The sequence below is a fragment of the Coptis chinensis genome, chromosome 2 (genome assembly GCF_015680905.1).
Source record: "Coptis chinensis isolate HL-2020 chromosome 2, ASM1568090v1, whole genome shotgun sequence".
Lineage (NCBI taxonomy): Eukaryota > Viridiplantae > Streptophyta > Magnoliopsida > Ranunculales > Ranunculaceae > Coptis > Coptis chinensis.
Window position 1 is genome coordinate 109,973,328 of NC_141457.1, and position 21,695 is coordinate 109,995,022.

General features: G+C 37.5%; 1 protein-coding gene and 1 long non-coding RNA gene across 4 annotated transcripts; both read right to left on the minus strand.

Annotated features, from left to right (window-relative positions):
* Nucleotides 1-10,670: 10,670 nt before the first annotated feature.
* LOC147520493 (Leucine-rich repeat (LRR) family protein) lies at nucleotides 10,671-12,695 on the minus strand. The gene has a single exon (XM_086592034.1). The coding sequence runs from the start codon at nucleotides 11,987-11,989 to the stop codon at nucleotides 10,712-10,714; it is 1,278 nt and encodes a 425-aa protein (XP_086448160.1). The 5' UTR covers nucleotides 11,990-12,695; the 3' UTR covers nucleotides 10,671-10,711.
* Nucleotides 12,696-14,242: 1,547 nt separating this feature from the next.
* LOC147520494 (uncharacterized) lies at nucleotides 14,243-18,949 on the minus strand. Of its 3 annotated transcripts, none has more exons than XR_015212649.1 (5): nucleotides 18,831-18,949; nucleotides 18,572-18,719; nucleotides 17,684-17,733; nucleotides 17,500-17,574; nucleotides 14,243-14,566 (listed from the first exon to the last, which is right to left on the minus strand). It is a non-coding gene; the product is annotated as an uncharacterized LOC147520494 (long non-coding RNA). The 3 variants fall into 3 exon arrangements; XR_015212650.1 differs by lacking the exon at nucleotides 18,831-18,949 and adding an exon at nucleotides 18,067-18,208 and having other exon boundaries at nucleotides 18,572-18,813; XR_015212648.1 differs by lacking the exon at nucleotides 18,831-18,949 and having other exon boundaries at nucleotides 18,572-18,813.
* Nucleotides 18,950-21,695: the final 2,746 nt, after the last annotated feature.

Genomic DNA, 21,695 nt, shown 5'->3' on the forward strand with positions numbered 1-21,695 from the left:
ATGTTTATGATTTTTTGATTTTTTGATTTGCATATAGTTTCTGATTTTCCACCAATTATTCTATGAGGTTAGTTCAACGCAGTTGCATTATGTTTTTGATTTTATGTTAATTATTTTTTGAGATTAGTTCAATGTATTTGCATCCAATTTTCGATTTCCCATTAATTATTATTTGAAGTTTGTTTGATGTATTTGCATACCGTTTCCAATTTCCTGTTAAATATTTTTCAAAGATTTGCATCCAATTTCTAATTTCTCGTTAGTTATTCTCTGACGTTAGTTTAATGCAGTTACATCCAGTTTTTTATTTTTAGTTAATTACTTTTTGAGTATGGTTTATTGTATTTACATAAAGTTTCGATTTCCTGTTAGTTACTCTTTGAGCTCAGTTCAATGTATTTGAAGCCAGTTTCCGATTTTATTTTAATTATCCAATGTGGTGTGTAATATCAACTTCAAACAGGGCATAAAAATAAATTATGTTTGATTTACTATGTGGGATCATAAAAAATTATCCAGTTCCCAATTTCCCGTTAATTATTTTTTAAATTATACATGACCCACTATGTGGGATCTTCAAAGATTATCTACGAACGTGTGATGTTATATTAATTATTCTGAAAAATATTTGCAACTATATATACATAACTATTATATATGAATATTATATTGATCACTCATCCAAATTTCTTATAACGTTAAACCCCACTATCCATTAAAAAAAAAAAAAAAAAACTCACCCTTGATAAAACCCTTCAACTTCATTTTGTTGTTTAATAATATAAGTTTGATTAAAGTTTTGTGAGATTGCCTAATAAGACGAAGTTCATATTGACACTATTGAATAGTAAGGCGTTCCCAATCATACGAAAACAGATAAGATAAACACTATTTTAAATGCAAAATTATACTTATTGAGACATTCCCACAACATATAACACAACTATATTTTGAGGTTAGTTTAATGCTTCCTCCAATTGGTGATCAAATTAAGGTCAACACAGATGGGGCTTCTAGAGGAAACCCAGGTCCAACTGGGTTGGGTGGATCCTTTAGAAATGTTCATGGTGATTTTGTCTTACTCTTGAGCAAGGGTATCGGAATTGCAGACAACTATACTATACCGAGAGTGCATGGCTATATTGGAGATTGTGGAGATTGCCCTTTCAAAATGATAGAGCAATCTTTGGGTGGAATTAGATTCGGAAGAGTCATCCGCGACTTTTAACTCAAGGGCATCCCTTGACAACTCCTATCTTGAGATGGAAAATTTGTATGACGAAGGTGCAAAGCTTGAAAGTGTTGCTGTTGGAGAGAGGCTAACCTAGCCCATGAGACTGTGTGACAAAATTTGGATCTTTCTTAGCTGAGAATGAGGCTTTTGTATCAAATGGCAGACCCCCATGGCTATACGAATGGGAGGTTCCATATGGTTGCTATTTTATAATATCTTAAGCCTACATCGTATAGCATGTAGGTTCTACCACTCCTATACAATTCTTTTATTTCGTTTCTTTTCTTAATTCAATTTACACTTACCAAGCAAAAAAAAAGGTTAGTTTATTGCATTTGCATCCAGTTTCTGATTTTCAATTCCATTATTTATTTTTTGATGTTAGTTCAATGCAGTTGTATCTAGTTTCCGATTTCCCGTTATTTATTTTTTGAGGTTAGTTCAATGCAGTTAGTTCAATGCATTTGCATCCAATTTCCTATTAATTGTTCTTCGAGGTCACTTCAATGCATTTGCATCCAATTTCCGATTCCCGTTAATTATTTTTTTAGATTATTTTAATGCATTTGCATCCAATTTTTTATTTCTCGTTTATTATTCGATAAGGTTGCATTTGCATTTAGTTTCCGATTTCCCGTTAATTATTGTTTGAGGTTAGTTCAATGAATTTGCATCCAAAGTGGATGATGCATTAAATCTATCCAACTTATTTGTTTAGGCCCATATAGACATATAGTGCATACAATTCAATTTTATTTGTTGTCCGCTTAGTTTTGATTGTACACCGTTACTTATTTTATGATTAGTTGACTTTTATTTTTCCTTTTTTGTCCCAGTCACATGTATAGTTAACAAATATAGAAAGTAAATGTTCAAGCAACTCAATTTATTTTTTTCCTTCGTTATTTCAGTGTCTTTTTCTAAAAAGAAACTTTGTTATGTTAAACTTCACCTAAGATTAGTGTAGAAACTATTCTTCGTGGCGTAAGGGTTTTAGAAAAATCGTTTTCGGTGAAAACTATTGTTTTTAGCAATTTAGTTTTCTGTCTCCTATTTTTTCATAATTAGCTATAGTGTTTAGGAAAAGTTAGAGAATACTCTGGATGAGATTGTTTCCTTCTTTATATCATATTTTTTTTAGTAATTAGTAATAGAGTTTAGAAAAAACTGGAGTCTGGATTTTTCATAATTAGTCAAAGAGTTTTACAAATATTGGAAACTCTGTAAATGCTCAAAAAATAGAGCTAAGAGGGTATAGCTATAATATATATCTAAAGAAATTAAACTTGAACGAGTTCAGATGCAATGCATCTTGGAAAAGGTTCCACATCTTGATACATCATAGCCCATCTAATAAGCTCATGGGCCTCCCCATTAAAAAGTCTACTGGTCTATTTCATATGGACTCTACTACTAGACTTAAGTTTACTAAGAGAAAGTTTTGAGGCTGTTATAATGGGCTTTAACTGCCAAGCTATGTTATCTAATGCAATAAAAGGTGCGGGCTTTTCTAGTGTTTGAATCAAATTATTTTCTTCAATGAGAAAGCAGTTTGCAGATAGAGTTCAAGTTAGGTGGATAGTAGTTTCAGTCGTCACAAATTTAGTTTCTTCAGCGCTCTTGACTTTGAAGGTTATGAAAGCTATAACAACTGGCTTTTCTTTCATATCCCAACCTACCACTCCAACTGTCCCTGCTCTCCTGCCCTTTTCTATATCAAAAGAGGTATCAAATTTTATCTTAATGCAATCTTTATTGGCTGAAAATGATTCAATCATATATTATAAGGAATAAAATTAAGATTAAAGATACGAGGGGAATCCTCTTCTTTCTTTGTTTTATATGTTTCTAAGTATTTGTGCTATGCATGTAGCCATTGCTCCTCTGATGATTTTTTTTATTGAAGTTTGTATATTCGAATTTATACAAGTTCCTTGCTTCTCTAATGCTCTACATGACTATACAAACTAGAAGCCCTTTGGCAGATATATCTTCATTCTTGTTTACGACACCAACTCACAACCTCATCAAGCTATTGTTTGTTGCTCCAGTTGGAGTACACTTCAACTCTCGAGTTAGCAACTATGAGACATGCCCGGATTTGGGATCTAGCTAGCAGTGATCAAAATGAGGTGTCTTGGAACTTGCAAATTCGAAAGGCATGTAATGATTGGGAGGTACAACAATATGCCAATTTGTCCAGCCTCCTATCTAAGCGTATCACTTACTGATCAAATAGATACTTGGCGTTGGAAGTAGACCAAGGACGGCGTAATTTCAGTTAAAACTTCTTATGGATATACGGTGGTGCACAATATAGACAAAGTTTATGTGGTGCAAGAGTTCCCCATGAAGCTCGTATGAAAAGTTCTAATTCCACTCAATGTAAGATTGTTTTTTCTGGTCAGCGATGCTTGGGGGCACTCTCACATAGGGATGCATATTTCACCTACTTGCTTTATGTGTGGTTTTCTTGAGGCCCATTTAACCTTTCATTGTTCCTTTGCTTTGGAAGTGTGGTTTATTTTAATGTGACCTGTGGGACTCTCTTTCCCAAGACCAACACACGCTGACTCCTTTGAACAATGACTTGCAAGGTGGTCAAAAAAGAATGAGACTAGTTTCGGTGTTAAATTGTGAAGACTTGTTCCGTATGCAACTATTTGGGTGTTGTGGAGATTAAGGAACGGTCGGACTTTTCGGCATAAGAAAACTCCACCTGCTCAAGTTGTCTTGGAGGTGAAATATTTTCTTTGGTATTGGCTTGCCATCTATCGAGAGAGAAAGGTTTATAGGTTTAGGGACTTGGTTCTCCATTGGAAACTTTTTATTACTGTTGACTAATCTGAATTAGTTTATGCCCATTATGTAGGGTGCACTGCTTTTTGTAATAATGTGTTGCTGTAGGTGAGATTCTCTCTCACTGTCTTTACGTTTATCATATTTCAATAAAAGTCACTTATCAGAAATAAAAAAAAAAAAAAAAAAAAAAAAAAAAAAAAAAAACAAACTAAACTCTCAATTTGATAGGGTTAGCAAACCAAAGACTCTTGATCCCATCACAAGTCATAAAGATATTATTGGGGATTATACCAATACCAATCGATTCCCCCACTACACAGATAACTCGTATATGGAAACAATTCAACTCCGGACAAAATCTAAATATCAACTACAGCCTATACTAACATGCCCAACTCGCTAAACAACTATCAACAACAAATAATAATGCAAAGCAGTAAAGGCAAACCACAATACAAAGATTTACCGTGGTTCGCCAATGATGCCTACTTCCACAAGAGCGGTTCTTTATAAAGTGGGAAGGAAGATTACAATCTCTCCTTTTCGGTCTCTTTACCTTACTAGATCACTCTTATCTCTTCTAGGGTTGTATCTCGTAAAGGTTATCTCTCAATCTTGATAGCTTTCAAGATTGGGTTTTTCTCTTTGTTTTTGTCTGGTTCTTAGTCTTAGGTTTTCCAAAACCTTGATTTTGTTTTTATATCAAAACAAATTTCGATTCTTAGAAGCGAGGCCCACGAAAATCGGAACCGCGGCAGTGCGCCTTTCAGTCGGAGTGCGCCCAAAACACTGTAATGCTTCCACCGCAAGAGCGCAGGTTCGCCTCCTCTGAGCGCAGGTCGCGCCCAAAACACTAGAATGATTTCACGGCACGAGCGTAGGTGCGCCTCCTCTGAGCGTAGGTGCGCTCTGACATATTCACGCAGAATCAGCTCCGTTTCTCTCCTCATGTGAGGGATAACTCCAACAATCTCCCCCTCCCGAACAATGAGGGGGGATACCTCCATGCAATTTCCAAATCAACAGGAGGAGTCTGCTACCATTCCGGCGGTAGCATAACAAATATCAAACTTACCTTTTGATAAGACTTTGGTCATCATATCCGACCCGTTCTTATCGGTATGGATCTTCTCGATACACAAATGCTTGTCTTCGAGTACTTCTCTAATCCAATGATACGCGACGCGTGTATGTGCTTGGATCTAGAATGAAAACTTCGGATTCTTGCTCAAGTGGATGGCGCCTCGACGGTATCACATAGAACTACAAACTGTTTTACGCTTTAGCCCTGGTTAGTTCGTCGAAGAACCTCTTCATCCATAGCATCTCTTTGCAACACTTTCGATTGGTGCGCAATACTCGGCTTACGTAGTGGAGAGGGCAACACACTTTTGCAACTTAGATTGCCAAGAAACCGCTCCCCGCAAAAGTAACGGATAACCGGAGGTAGACTTCATCGAGTCAACATCACGCCGCCATGTGCGCATCGATTGTAGCCTTCAAGTAAGGGCTTACTTCCACCAAAGTACAAACATGATTTGGAAGTGCCCTTGAGATATCTCAATATCCACTTAACACCTTCCCAATGTTCTTTACCCGGATTTGACAGAAATCTGCTTACAACTCCAACGGCAAAAGCAATATCCGGTCTAGTACATACCATGACATACATCAAATTGCCCACTGCGGATGCATAAGGAATATTTTCCATCTGACTCTGCTCATGCTCACCCTTAGGACACATCTCTTTGGTCATGCGGAACTGGCCACCAAGCGGACAACTGACTGGCTTCGCTTGATCCATGTTAAATCTCTTCAACACCTTCTCAATGTAGCTTTCTTGAGAAAGCCACAACTTCTCACTCTTTCTGTCACGAGTGATCCGCATCCCAAGTATCTGCTTTGCTTGACCCAAATCCTTCATCTCAAATGACTTACTCAAGTCTTTCTTCAGCTTGGATATCTTGTTGATGTTTGGGCCAACTATCAACATATCATCCACATACAGTAATAGCACTATGAAATCCCCATCTGGAAATCTCTGAACAAACGCACAATGATCGGAAGCAGACTTCTTGTATCCTTGCTTCACCATAAAGGAGTCAAACTTTATGTACCACTGTCTCGGTGCTTGCTTCAACCCATACAACCTCTTTATCAGCTTGCATACTAGGTGCTCCTTGCCTTTGACCTCAAATCCCTCTGGCTGGTCCATGTAGACATCTTCTTCAAGGTCTCCATGAAGAAAAGTTGTCTTAACATCTAGCTGCTCAACCTCTAGGTTCATACTTGCGGCCATACCCAATACCACCCGGATAGAAGTCATTTTCACTCTGAGAGAGAAAATCTCATCAAAGCCAATCTCTTTCCTTTGACCGAATCCCTTCACACAAAGGCGAAGCTTTGTGCCTTGGGTGAGGATTGTTCTCCTCATGCTTGACTTTGTATATCCACTTATTCTTGAGAACTTTTCTCCCCGTGGGTTTCTCAACTAACTTCATAAGTGTGATTCTTATGCAAAGAATCCATCTCGTCATGCATGGCCTTCAACCACTTTTCTTTGTGCGTACCTTCAAGTGCCTCTTGATAGTACATAGGTTCTCCACCAGATGATAGTAGCACGTGACGTTATGTGGTGGATACCTGGTTGAAGCTAGTCTCCCTCGTCGGACCTCCTTGCCCCATCTGGCGGTGCCTTCAGAGGATGCACTACGCTTGCTCACGGTGGTGGTTCATGCATCTTATATGCATCTTCTATACCAATAGGTTCTATCCCATCATGAGCAATAGGATTCTCATCATGAGCTTCAAACTCATGGTTCTCTGCATTCTCAATGCCTTTCTAGACGTTCCACGGTAGGGAACTTCGGTTTGAATCAACAAGATCATTGGTGAAAGCCTCGTAGCTTCTCACCCTCCTCAAAGTCTGCTATGGTTTGGTCTTCTAAGAACATAACATCTCGACTTCGATTACCTTCTTGTTAATCGGATCATAGAGTTTGTAACCAAACTTTTCATCTCCATAACCCGAAAAATGCACCGCTTGGCTTTTGTCATCAAGCTTGGATCTCTCATCCTTCCGGAATATGCACAAATGCCCCGCACCCAAATACCCTCAAGTATCCATAATCAACATCTCTGCGACCATACTCTCTCCTCGGATAATCACTATTGAGGCTTTGCGATGACGGGTTGATCACATGCACACCAGACGCGATTGCTTCTACCCAAGAGCTTATAGGTAGCTTAGAGTGAGATAGCATGCATCTCATCCTCTCTACAATGGTACGGTTCATTCTCTCGCTATTCCATTACATTTGCGGTGTCTTGGGAACGGTGCGCTCATGACTAATCCCATGACTCGGCAATACTCTTCAAATGGCCCAATGTACTCACCCCCATTATCCGGCGAATACACTTCAACAACTTCCGGTCTCTCTTTCCACCATGTTGTGGAATTTCTCAAACACATAAAAGTACTTCATCTTGGTCTTCAGACTATAGGCCCATATCTTTCTTGACGCATCATCAATGAATGTCAAGAAGTACGAAGCTCCCTAGTGGGACTTTACTCTCATAGGACCACATAAGTCTATGTATACTAGTTCAAGGACAGTGTCCTTTCTGTGAGACGAGAATCTTTGGAAAGACACCCTGTGTTGCTTTCCTACCAAACAATGAGTACATGTATTTAAATGTGTACCTTTAATGTCTGGCACGGCCTTTTGCTTAGCAAGAACTTCCATCCCTTTTATGCCCATGTGACCACGGTCTCTTGTGCCACGCGGTTCGGATGAAGCTTCTTCTTACGCGCGATTCGCTTTTTCCTTTACACAAACTAGCCTGTGTTTTGTAAAGAGAGCAAGTTTTCTTTCCTCTGGCTGCTACAATGGAACCTTTGCTCAGTTTCCATACCCCGTTACCAAACGAGTTTACAAAGCCATCGTCATCTAATTTCTTAGCCGAAATTAGGCTTAGCCGTATGTCAGGGACATGTCTTACATCCTTGAGTGTCAAGGTGTAGCCGACATTGGTTTCTACATGAACATCTCCAATGCCTATAATCTTCGAGATGCCACTATTACCCATCCTTACTTCACCGTATTCACCCCAGTTGTAGGTAGTGAAGAATCCCCTGTGCGGTGTGACGTGATAGGATGCTCTTGTATCTATCACCCACTCTGAATCCTGACATGAGGTACTAAGACAGCACACACCACAATCTGACATAATTCCCACTTGGTTGTCGACTAGTGCGATAGTATCTCTGCCTGTGTTTCCGTTCCTCTGCACCATGTCTTCATGTACACAGTTATTCTTCTCATCCCTCTTGATTGTCTCCCGCGACTCATATCCGAAGTGGCCCTTGGTGGCACAATAGTAACATTGCCTCTCTGCCTTAGGAGTTCTAGCTTCACCCCTAGATTTACTTCTGTCATCACCTCTAGAACGAGATGGTTTTCTGTTTCTACCTCTCCCCCGTTTCTCTGAGAAAGGAATCTCTGAGTGAGAGGAGCTGCTTCTTGCACTCCTTCTAGTCTCCTCATTCAACAAAGACATGGTAGCCATCTCCATGGTAACAATTCCATCCTTGGCTGCTCCATGTAGAGAAACTACTAATGTCTCCCAACTTTTCGGTTAGAGAGCCTAATAGAAACAAAGCCTCAACTTCGTCTCCCAAATTGATCTTCATCAAATGCATCCGATTGATGATATTATGTACTTCATTAAGATGCTTTCGGACATTGAAGAACTTTCTTGGTACCGTGGTTGCGCAAACTTCTTAACGACTAGCACTTTGTTTCCACCGGAGCTTCCTCTCATAAAGGTCTTTGAAGTTTCTTCCACGCAGATGAAGGTCGTAATCTCTTGGGACACATAGTGAAAGACATTGTCGTCAATCCATGTGTCGAATGTATCCAAATCGTCACAAGCTTTTTCCACTTCGGCCTCATCGATTTTTATGGTTTTACTCCCTCATTCTCAATAGGAAGTGCCAAGTCCTTACAGTATAGCAAGTCTTCCATCTTGACTTTCCAGATGGTGTAGTTATTCCTATTCAGACTCATCATGCGAGTGTTCACGGAATGGTCCATCTCTACAAGTTATTTCACCTCAAATCTCCTCTCAGGAATTTCGTCAAACACCTTCTGACCAAGATTCAGATAACACCCTAGGCTATTTTAACCAAAGCTTTGATACCACTTGTTGGGGATTATACCAATACCAATCGATTCCCCCACTACACAGATAACTCGTATATGGAAACAATTCAACTCCGGACAAAATCTAAATATCAACTATAGCCTATACTAACATTCCCAACTCGCTAAACAACTATCAACAACAAATAATAATGCAAAGCAGTAAAGGCAAACTACAACACAAAGATTTACCGTGGTTCGGCTAATGATGCCTACTTCCACAAGAGCCAGTTTTTTATAAAGTGGGAAGGAAGATTACAATCTCTCCTTTCAGTCTCTCACCTTACTAGATCACTCTTATATCTTTACAGGGTTATATCTCTGTAAAAGTTATCTCTCAATCTTGATAGCTTTCAAGATTGGGTTTTTCTCTTTGTTTTTGTTTGGTTCTTAGTCTTAGGTTTTCCAAAAGCTTGATTTTGTTTTTATATCAAAAACAAATTTCGCGGTTACTGTAGTGAGGCCCACGAAAATCGAAACCGGCCTTAGTCGCTTACTCGGAGCTTGAGTGCGCCTCCTCCGAGCCTTGTGTCGCGCCAACCAAAACTTGGAATGATTTCCAAGACGCACGGCGTAGGTGCGCCTTCCGGCGAAAAGCGCTCGACATATTCACACAGAATCAGCTCCGTTTCTCTCTTCATGTGAGGGATACTCCAACAGATATGAGATGGTGTCTCACCTGAAATATGAACTCAGTCCACTGCTCTTTTGTGCAAATGCTATTAAGATATTTTAACACAACAACTTTGGATCCACCCGATAGTGGTAAGTGATAACAAGATGGTTAAGAAGCATGGAATCATGTTACATACCGACGGCCAAAGACTAAAGTACTGAAAGTACATGGCTGATGGGTACTGGAACTCAAAATTGAACCCATTACCAAAACTGAAATACCAAAACCCAAGTAACTTTTAATCGGTTTAGTTCGGATCGGTTATCCAGCTATAAAAACAGCACCAAACCCTAAACAATTTTTTATTGGTTTGGTTCGGGTCAGCGGCTATAAAAACAGTACCAAAATCCAAATAATTTTTTATCGGTTTGGTTCGGGTCAGTTATCGAGCTATAAAAACAGCGACATAGACATGAGTACCCATGACTCACGTGTGTCACTTTTGAAAAAAAATAAAAGAATTCAGTGGTGTCTCTGCCATTTATAACCTTATCTAATTTATGATTTTTCCAAGTGTTTGGAGGTGCTGATAGCTTGAAATTGATAATCCCGTGCTAAGCATAACGCCATCACCACCTAAAACCAAATCTAAAGTCCTTATCATCCGACTCACGACTGAAGTTACTGAACTAAGATAGCGAGATGTTGTTCTTGTCTTCTTCTGTCTAAAAAGGCCAAAACCAAACCAAACAAATTCCACACATAATGAGCTTTTCAATCCATCATTATTACTATTAACTATTAAGTATTAACATTATAACAAATCTAAAATCTCATTCATTGAAAAAGAAATTTTCAAGGAATTATGGGACCAAATCTCTTACAAGTCATTACAGATTTCTGAACTCTACCTTGACAGAAGAAGAAAATAGATGGACATCTATACAAACAATTATCCACCAAGCTTATTACAGCCGAACCAGGTTTCAATCCCAACAATGGACCTGGAATTGGTCCAAACAAGTAGTTACCACCAAGCAATAATCTTGCAAATGGGGAAGTACCAGCTACTGGGAAAACAGTTTTCAATGCATATGTAGTTGGTATCATTCCAGTTAAACTGTTGTTCTCTACTGATAAAGCTGATAACTTTGACATCATACCCATGAATGATGGTAACAATCCTTGAAGCTCGTTGTTGCTCAGATCCAGTGCTATTAGCTCACTTTGGGTACCCATGGTAATGGGCATTTCTAAATTTGTGAACCTGTTGTTAGAAAGAGTGAGTTGTTGAAGAGACGGGTGATTGAATAAAATAGATGGAACAGGTCCACTGAGTTGATTATGACTCAGATCCATTACTTGTAAATAACCCAAATCTCCCAAATTTTCTGGGAGATTTCCTTGTAAGTAATTGTTTCTTATAGAAACCTCAACCAGAGAAGCTGGTAATGTTGCTGGGAATTCACCTGATATGGCATTATCACTAGCGTCTACGAATAACAGGTTTTTCAAAGAACCCAAGTTGGGAAACTGGCCTGTAATGTTGTTTCCTTGTAGTTCTAACCTTTGTAAGCTCAATAACCCATTGAAGCTAGCTGGAATTGGACCTTGAAGATGATTGTTGTCGAGGTAGAGTTCTTCGAGCTTCGAAAGAGACCCAAGTGAAGCGGGTATCGCTCCAGTGAAGGAATTCCTTGAAAGCGCAAGTCGACGAAGATGAATGAGCTTAGAAAGAGAATTTGGGATTGACCCAGTGAAGAAATTCTCAGAAAGATCAAGAGTTTCAAGGTAAGGTAAGTTCCAAAATACTGAAGAGAGTGAACCAGTGTAGCCAGCTCGGTCTAGACTGATTTCTGTGACTCGGCTTTTCTCAGACACAACAATGTCACATCTGAATCCACAAGTGAAGTGTTCACTATAGATGTGGTCACATGGATCCAGTTTGAAGTCCCATGAGCTCACACAAGATCCAGGAGTCACTGAAGAAGGATCAAATCTCTTTTTCAGCTGTTTTAAGACTTCTGTATCTCCCCAATGAGTTCTTGAATCTCCCTTTATGAACAGTTCTGAAACTGTAATCACTAACACTAACATTAGAACCATAGATAGAGAGAAGCATGATGTACCCATTTCTTCTCTCCCAATCTTCTTTTTGTTCTTCAGAGATTTTCTCTATTTGGGTATGTTAGATCTCTAGAGATAAGACAGAGAAGTCAAGAAATGCATAGATAAGGAAGTACTGCATCATACACCCATGAGTTTGTAATTTTGTATGACAAATGCTGATGATCAAGAAAAAAAGAATAAAACAAAACTAAAAGGCTAATATGCAATGGTGGTGGGCTTTAAAGCTTTTGTCTGCTTTTTCCTGTCTTTGTTTCGGAGATATTTTGAAAGCTTTTCAGTGGCAGTTGTCAGATACTCAGATTCAGACCCTCTCCAAGTGCCAAGTACTGCTTCTGTTTGAATTTCTAATGTTTGTTCGCCACGATACCACATGCACATAGACACAACTACAAGACAAGAAATGAATGCAGCTTATTTAACTCTTTCTATTGTGTATTTGTGGCAACTTCAGTGAGGTTTTATCATGTTTCTTTGTAGGTCTTTATAACGGATTAAGGGCAATGTATCTCACTGGGTTGTCAATGGAAATGATTGTGATTTAAAAAGAAAAGTATATGTAATTATGAGTATAATTTGGGTTAGATGCGTGAAGTTGTTGAGTTTGTCACCAATGTATAAAGCTGTTTGTGAATTATGAATCTCTATGATTGATACTAAGGTCGATTTGTACCAAAACCATAACAAATCTGTTGGTGGGAACTCTCTGGATGAAATGGACGCAACATAAATAAGGATAACATGATGTGATCTACCTAACAAGTAGGCGCACCTAACTGTTTCTAGTGATCAATATATAAAAGAAATAGGATTCGTAAATCGTAACAGAACGGCTAGAATCAATCAACCAACCAACCAGAGTTGTAATAATCTCGTGGATAATTAAGTGGAAGGTAGACGGTAGACCTATGAAGCAATGACTTCATAATATTTTTCGTTATTGGATTCATCTACAGTCTTACAGAATTACAGCTGCAAATGCAAGGGGTTTCCACTGTTTCAGGCTTCCAGCGCATGTTGTTCCATGGTGGACGACTTGTAGTCTCCGAGGGTAACAGCAAATTAAATGTTCGTGACGTTCACATCTCCAGCACTAGAGAATCTCTTAAGGGACCACAGAAATTAGAACCATGCTTGTGAATGACGACTTACGAATGGAACCACTCTTAAATTCTGCGTACGTTTTGCTGTTCTTTCTATTAGATGATATCTTCACTTGTACTAAACCCACCTTGGCAATGATGATATCTTATGTGCATCCAACCAATAGCCAATAATTCCATCTCAAGCTCTGGGCACATCCCAGCACGTTGCATTGGCCATATCATCTACACCCTTGGAGCTGAGATCAACATAAACACCCTTCTTGTCATTCGCAACCTATATCATCATCACATGACTTAAAGAAAGGTCCCATTTTCTCGACCGAACCAAAAGCTCCCAGGGGCCAGGGTGCAACAATAATCATTTTTCTAGAATAACTTGGAATATCAGGAAAATTAGTTGTATTGAAGTTTGTTCAGGAGATATGGGCGGCAGTCCTTGTTGCCTCATTTTCACGCAGCCTCAATTTGGAGAGCGCAAAGACAAGGACATGCAACCAGTACGCGAAGTAATGCGAAAACTCTTCCGTTTCTTGAGGTTTGGTACAAATATTAAGGGAGTTTAAACGGCATAAGCAAAGGCTTAAAAATAAAGAAATCGGTGTCCAAAGTCCAAACAAACATACACCACTTAGGATAACAGGAAACAGTTTTGACAATAGCACAACCTTTTTCCTTTAGTTTTAAGTCGAGTTGGTTGTATGTGTTTGTTTGCTTTCTTCAAGAGACACTGTAGCAGTGGACCGAGGTTCCATTGATACTCCTTGAGATAGAACAGTCAGAAGCATTTGTATGATATTCCTAGACAAGCCACAAGGTTGGATATTATAATATTTGTCCTTAACCGTTTCCGCAACTTACCCAACAAATGCTTCTTGAGGACCTCACAAGACCTGTAAATAAATTCAAATTGTATGAATGGTTTCAGGATTATATTACTTTTCTCATAGTTCTATGGTCTACATTCGCTGGATTCATGCTACTTGTAAATTTTCCTTACAAGAAACAATCTAGTTTTTTTTTTCGATAATCTAAACAATCTAGGTTAGTAAGGCTATAATGGGTGTAAGCTCACCATCACGACTATCAGATGGTTGGGGAGTTCCCAGTCAAATGGGAAGCTCACAGATAGCAGGAGTGTAGGACTCCATTCATGTCTCAGAGCAAAAATATTCATTTTATAGTGACACCAACAAAACGACTTTGGTACTGTTAACTATTCCATCTAATGGAGTACATAGAATTTTAAAAGCACCAATTGCTTTTAAACATTTGAACAACATAAGAATTCTAAAAATTGGGACTGGAATATATTGCTCTACCTAGAAGAACAAAAGACACAAAAGTACCTAGCGGAAGCACCAGAAATGAAGAGAACCCCTCACACAAACATTCAGACTTTGAACCTATCTCCTTGGCAGTGTGTGTTCAGCTTCACCACTTTCTGCATTGTCACAAATATGAAGCTCATGCTTCGATTCTGCAAAATTAGCATAGATCTGTTATAAGGCTACAAAGCAATGTTGAACATTAATGCAGTAGCCACAAGGAAATGCAACAATTAGTATCACGACATCCTGCACAGAGAAGGCCCTTTCCAACTTGGGCTTCAAATCACGAGTTCAGTATTCAGACCAACCATTCCCAAGAACTATTTTTTGGACGCGGTCTTTGGGAGTTAGCTTTCACATTCATTTTTAAAATACAGTATATTCATTTTAAAATAGAAACAATAGGAATACCACAAATTAAATTTGTATAAGAACTTTCAAATTTCAAAATAGAAAACATCTTTTCTTCCAAAATGATAGGAATGGCTTACCACAAATATAAATTTGTTTTTATAAGAACTTTCAAATTTCAAATCCAAGTTGTCTAGGAAGACGAGGGCATCACTGTTGGAGCCCTACTTAAGATTTAAATGAGTTTTAAGTCTAATGTAAATTATGTCCACAAAGGTATGTTTTTATATGAAGTCAATATTCTTCAACTATTGGAGTAAAAGTATTTTTGTTTGTGTTTATTTTTTGAATTATGGTAAATGATTTTCTTTATTTCTTGTAGTATAGTATATTACTATATATAAGGGTCTAATCTCTTTTATAAAGAATGAGTGAGAGATTAGAAAGAATGCCCTTGTAGGCAATTTCCTGTTCTACTTCCCCCATTGAACCTGCTGAAGTGGTGAGGGTCTCTATCACTGTATCGCCCAAGAAAGAGGAGATGGGAACATATTCATCACCAGCATAGGACTGACAAAAAAGGTCAACAAGAAGGAAGAACAAGGCACCATTAAGAAGATGGGGAGTTAATAGGCATAGAGAGCATTCAGGAAGGTTTGAATTAGTGCCTCGCAAGTTCAATCAACAATTTCCACTTGTTTCTACACCAAGTCTCACTACTCCCTGTTTGCCAAGAACTACAAACATAGAAGATTGGTTTCCAGTTTGAACTTGCTTGCATTGCCTTATAAGAAAATGCAGCATCATGCCTTTAATTTGTTAAACAAATATGTGAGCAGTGAGGGGCCCTCAAACCCAACCCCATGCCTTTCTATGTATATAGTACATAATACCCATACCAACTATTGTATGGTTGATCTGTAGAAGTGGGAAAAGAAGTTGAAAGGTTTTAAGATGAGGGGGCTAATCAAGGAATTGATATGGGGATGAATTTGGTTTTGACAGTATTTTATTTTTTTAATTTTTTTTCGTATTATTTGTCGATCAAGATATTTTGAAAATTTTGATGTTTGTAACTGATAGAGAGAATATTAACGAACACATATCACTTGGTAAAAAAAACAAAATCCCACAAAATACAAAAGTCAATTGCCAAGTAAAATTTCTCCACGCCCCTCCTGCATGAATTCACAAGCATGGAGAAAACCTTCGCAAACGCTACCTACTGTACATAATATTTCTACAGCCAAGTGAGACAAACTGACAAATATCCTCAATGCCCTCCTTTTAGCTAAAGACATTCTTAAAGAGTAGAATAAAAGAGGAGGTTTTAATCTGAAAAATAAGATAAACACCACAAAATCATGTGGAATAAGAACTTAACAATAAATAAATCAAGGAAAAAAGCCGCAAACAACATGATATGTAACCTTTTCAAACAAAGAACCCAAATGAGAAAATACATTCTAAGGATTGGATGTAGGAACCAAGAAATTTTGAAAACTTTGGATTTTTCGACTAGTTGAGAGAATTTTAATGAGTAACTCTCACTTGATGCAAAAGAACTTCCATGAAGTAGGAAAGTCAACTGCCAAGTGACACGTCTCCACGCCTCTCGCACAATGAATTTTCCATAGAACAATTCACAAGCGTGGAGAATACCTACGCAAATGTTTCCTACCACATGCAGTTTTTCTACATCAAAGTGAGACTTACCTATAAATATCCTCCATACAACCAAGAACACCCTTAAAAGTAAAATAAAATATATGTTAAGCTTTATTTACAGAAATACATCAACAGGTAAATCCATGGGCACAATAAGAGCTAAAAACTCAAGAAGACAAGCTGCCAACAACACGATATGAGTTATGAAGCTTTTTATGAAGAAATAAAATATGTAGGAACATGGTGGCATGGTGCCATGTTAAAGCGTGTAGGAAGTGGGACCTGGGAAATTTTGAAAACTTTGGTGTGCTCAACTGATTGAGAAGAATATAACGAGTAAGTCTCGCTTGATTTAAAGAAACTTTCAATAAGTAGAAAAGTCAATTGCAAAGTGAAATTTCTCCACGCCCCCCCCCTGCTATGAATTCTTCCGCAGAATAAGTCACAAGAGTGGAGAATACATTCACAAACACTTCCTAGTGCATGGTATTTTTTTTACTGCCCAGTAAGTCATACTCGTGAATAATTTCCTTACAAGCCCAAGACACACTTTAGAGCAAAAATAAAATAAAACAAGTTAAATTTAGAAAATAATAAAATACCTGAAAACGATGAGTATAGTAAGAATTAAACAGCAAATAATATGAAAAGAAAAACCAGAGTCCAGACAACATAATATTAAGAGTTTCAAAAAAAAAAAACACTAATCAAAACATAGGCCAAGGTTTGATGTGTTTAAAAGAAAGAGAGAATCTACAAGAGTGAGACCTTGTGATGGTAGGCCTAAATTCAAGCTTAGAGAAAGCTCAAATGCTAACCAGTTAAGAACAAGTTAGTCCAACCCAAGATATTGATAAACCAAACAGTGAAATTTTTCCACCACGTGGAAATCCCACTGACCCTCTGATTTCAGTTGCATCTATAAGTGAAGCATAAGCAGAATTTTATATGCCACATATTACATAATTCATATCAGGATAAGACATAATCAACATATAAACATAAATTTCTTTTGCATCATGTAGTAACAAATTCAGTAAAATATGCTGAGCTTAATACGTACACATATACTACTATGTGGATAAAGAAAGGCTTCTACCAGAGCTGGACAGATGAAGTGATAAAGACTCCCTCATCCCTAACAAAACAAAAGCCAAATTCAAAATGGGAAGATCCAAACATACAATTTCCATAACACCATTAAAAATTAGATCTATTGCAATGATTAATCGATGTCAATGACATACCTTAGTCGGCATATCTCTTCTATGTCATCTCTTTTATCTAGTACAAGGGTCTGCAAACCAGATAGTTCATCAATATCGACAATGCCACTAACAAAATAATGAAAATATATGCAAAGACAATCAGTCTGGAAGCTCTTATTTACTCTAACGTCTTCAATAGAAGCAAGTGTGAGTATAACCAGATTTGCTTGCTCTCCCCATAATTCATGAATGCATACGTAACAATATTCTTATGCCTAGAGCATGAGAATGCCAGTATCATGGGCTTGTGAGGTTATTATAAAAATCGCATGATTTATACAGCATTAATTTGTAAACTACGACCATTATATAGTTCAATTACCTACTTAAAGTAATAAGTAAAATGACATGTCAATACATACATATGAAAGACTATCTGAATTGAAATGTGACCACGGACCAGAATCGTGGTAGATTTTCTTGTGTGAAAATGCTGCCTCTGTTTTCCAAATTCTGCTTCATGACACAACTCGAGTCCATTTTCAGGCGGGATAATGTAATGAACTGGGGATCATCGATGGTACAAAAGATCATTAAAAGTCCTAGCAAATAACTGTATTTTCTTTGAATCTAAAACTTAACATGCAAGGAGGTTCAAATACATTCGAATATTAGATGATGAATAGTGATGGAGCATCCCTTCCCAACACACAAGATTATTTGTGGATTCCAAGAAAAACACCTCTTATGCATGAAATCTCATCTTTTAAGGAGGGGCAGCTCCATGTTACATCTATTTCTTACACTTGATTGTTTCTAAAATACAATCAGTTATACTATACCAACTATCTATTAAAAAAAAAAAAAGGGAAGAAAAATGAACTTGTTAATTACAAATCAAAAGGCGAATTACATGTATATATTTACCATTATTCGAACCCAGAATTCTCGAAATTGCTGACTATCCTGCTTGCACTATGAGAACTTCCCAAGAACCAGACGAGTAAGCATCGGCATAGTGATCGTGAATTTGCACGGATATATGTTTGTGTTCAAATTTTAACCTTCCAAAAAACTGATAGCAATAATTGACGAATTTCAATTTGTTTATCACAATGTTTATCTATGGCTTTAGAAAAGAGGAAGTTATAACAAGAATATAATAATAATAATACCATGGTTTTACCCTATGACTTTCTTCTCTCTCGTCGTCAACGACTGAAGAATTTTTTTTTCTAGAATTTGTTGCTGTTTCTCTCATAAAAGACTTACCATACCTTGTTTTTAAGCTTCAGTTTATTTATTGGCTAATATCTATGGTGCGCGAGATGTATGGTGCTCTTATTTATTTTGTTTTCAGATAATAGTCCAAACAGTTCTTTTATAGACTAAGCTTAAGAAAAACGCAAAGCCCAAGCCCGTTAATCATGTGAGCGGAGCATAGTTCACGATTCCGAAATCATCGGAATTCCGAGTGGTGTATCAAAATTTGCAAGGTTCTCATATTCACAGGAAAATTATACATGGCCGGAATTAAAATGTTTTTTATTCATATTTTATCATTTATGTTCATTTAAACATTAAATAAAAATGAAAATGAAATAAAAATACATGAGCAATTAATTTTAAACAAATAAATATTTAATGGAATTTTAATTAAATTGCAAATCAATTTGTTGGTTAAATTTTAACCAACAAATAAAAATTAAAAATACAAATTACCAAGTAGTCAAGTCAATTTTTTTTCATGTCTTAGGTCCATTTTTTTCCCAAGCGACTTCCAAATTTTTTGAAAATTAGTTTACAAGTATATTTTTCAATGAAACAGAAACGAATGAAACAAAAACGAATCGAATCAAGTTGATCACAAGGCCAGGAGTAAGTGGTCCATGAGCCTGCCCACTTCAAGATTGGTTAAGTAGTCCTGGGCTACTCATCCTGATTTTGGTCAAAAAGATTCCCGCTTTCCTCTTATCTTAACTACCCTCTGCTGAAGAAGCCGAGCAGAAGCATACGACATTTCAACTCAATGGATCCCATTTCTGCCGAACTAAAAAGCACAGGTTACTCACTATGAGAAAGGCCTTCCTTTCATTGGGAAGGAGGCACTATACCTAGCTGACGAATCCGCCTAGGACAAGTTGATCCACCAACAACTCGGGGAGGAAAGATGACCAAATCGATTGTAATGAGTGCAAGTTGAGGGAGTCCAAGGATTGGGTTTGAGGAACCACTCTGGGTGACCGAGAGCTAGCTCCAAAGCACAATCCGTCTCTGGAAAAGAACGAATGAGAGAAAGCTACCGATCTCGGCAGTCAGCCGCTTTTGTGGTATCGGACTCTTCTCTCGTCTTTCCATCCATTCCATGCTAGAGGAGTACCAAAGAAACTTCGTGAGTGCTAACCAAAAGAATTTGGGCATATTAATCTTGGATTCTGTAGGTATATAAAACTTATTGAATTGCTAGTCCTTACTTAGATAGCAGAGAATCACAAAGAAAATATTATTAGTCACTGAGTAATACTCACAAGTAACATTATATCCCATTTAATCTTACATTCTAAGCAACCACCACTTTAATATATGTATCACAAGTTGCAAAACCTTGGAGGCATGGAGTGTTGGACTCTTTCATCCAATGTCCATTAAAAAATGCTTAATTTTGCTGCTCAGGATCTTAAGCTTTCCCTTTCTCATGGCCAACTCTTTCCTTAATAAATTATGCATATGGTTTCATGCAGCTTTAACACCTCACAGATTACAGTAGCTTCCATGCTATTCAATCAATCAATAAATGATCCATGGTATACACCATAAGTCCATAACATTTAAATCCAAAGATTAACAACTGCTCTAATCATTGATTCATTTTAAAGCATAGGTAGATCAGAGTCAGAATGAATTCTCAAGAGTAGGCAATAGCATAATGGCACTATTAATCATATATAGCCATCTGTGTTTGTTGATTTAGAATATTAATCAGTTAATTTTAGAAATTCATGGATCGTACAATTTCCAAGTGTTTACAATAATGATATATCTTTCTCGACAGGTTAGCAGAGCACAAAAAAATTACTTTACATCTATATCTAGATTCATTATAAAAAGCAGAATCAAAAGTAGAATTATGAATTACTGAACAAATTAAAAATAAAGTGAATCACATAACAGTGGGAAATAATGTGAAAGATAAAAGCTTTATAAAGAATGGTGGATAATTCTTTGTATATTTTTCAAAGTATTTAGATTTTTCAAAATTTAAATGGAAAAAAATAAATTCTTACCTTTTAGATTTAGAAATTGGAAAGTAGAAAATATCCATGCTCCGATTACTCTGGTGAATAGTTTTTTGGGAGAGAGAATTTTTTTTTGAGTGAACTGTTTGGTATTGTCGATTTTGAGATGTATTCGGATAGTTTTCGTTATTTGCCGTCGAATAATAAGTTATTTACCGAAAATGCCACCAGTGATACATTCCGGAGTAACTCGTTTCGATGCCATTTCGTTTTTTTGAAAAACCGAAATATCCACCGGAATTCCGACGTTTCGTTCGGAATCGTGAACATTGGAGCGGAGCGAACGTTCTGGTCAAGTGAGCGGAATGAACATTCTGGGCGGAGGGGGGCTATGGCGGACAAAAAAGTCATTTGGTTGGTTTCTGTTTGTTCTCATTCCTCGTCTCTCCTTTTCATTCTCTCCCTCTTCACGCCCTCTCAATCTCTCTCTCTCCACTCTCCCTCTCTGCTCACACCCCCACTGCATATCAGTATACTAATATTTGTAAAACAAAGTCCAAATCCCAGCCCAGTTAAGAAATATAAGCACCGTTTGGAATTTACAGATAGCTTTAGAAAAACGCAAAGTCCAAGCCCAGATCCATTGACACACCAATTAGTTTCTACAGGGTCCGCAATCTGGTTCGGCAAATCAGAACAACAACACAATAAACAACAGATGATTTAAGGGAAGAAATCGTTTCGAAACTCGTAATATTCAGTAATCGTATTTTAAAACTTGTGATGATGGTGTATAATGTATTGCATCTACTACG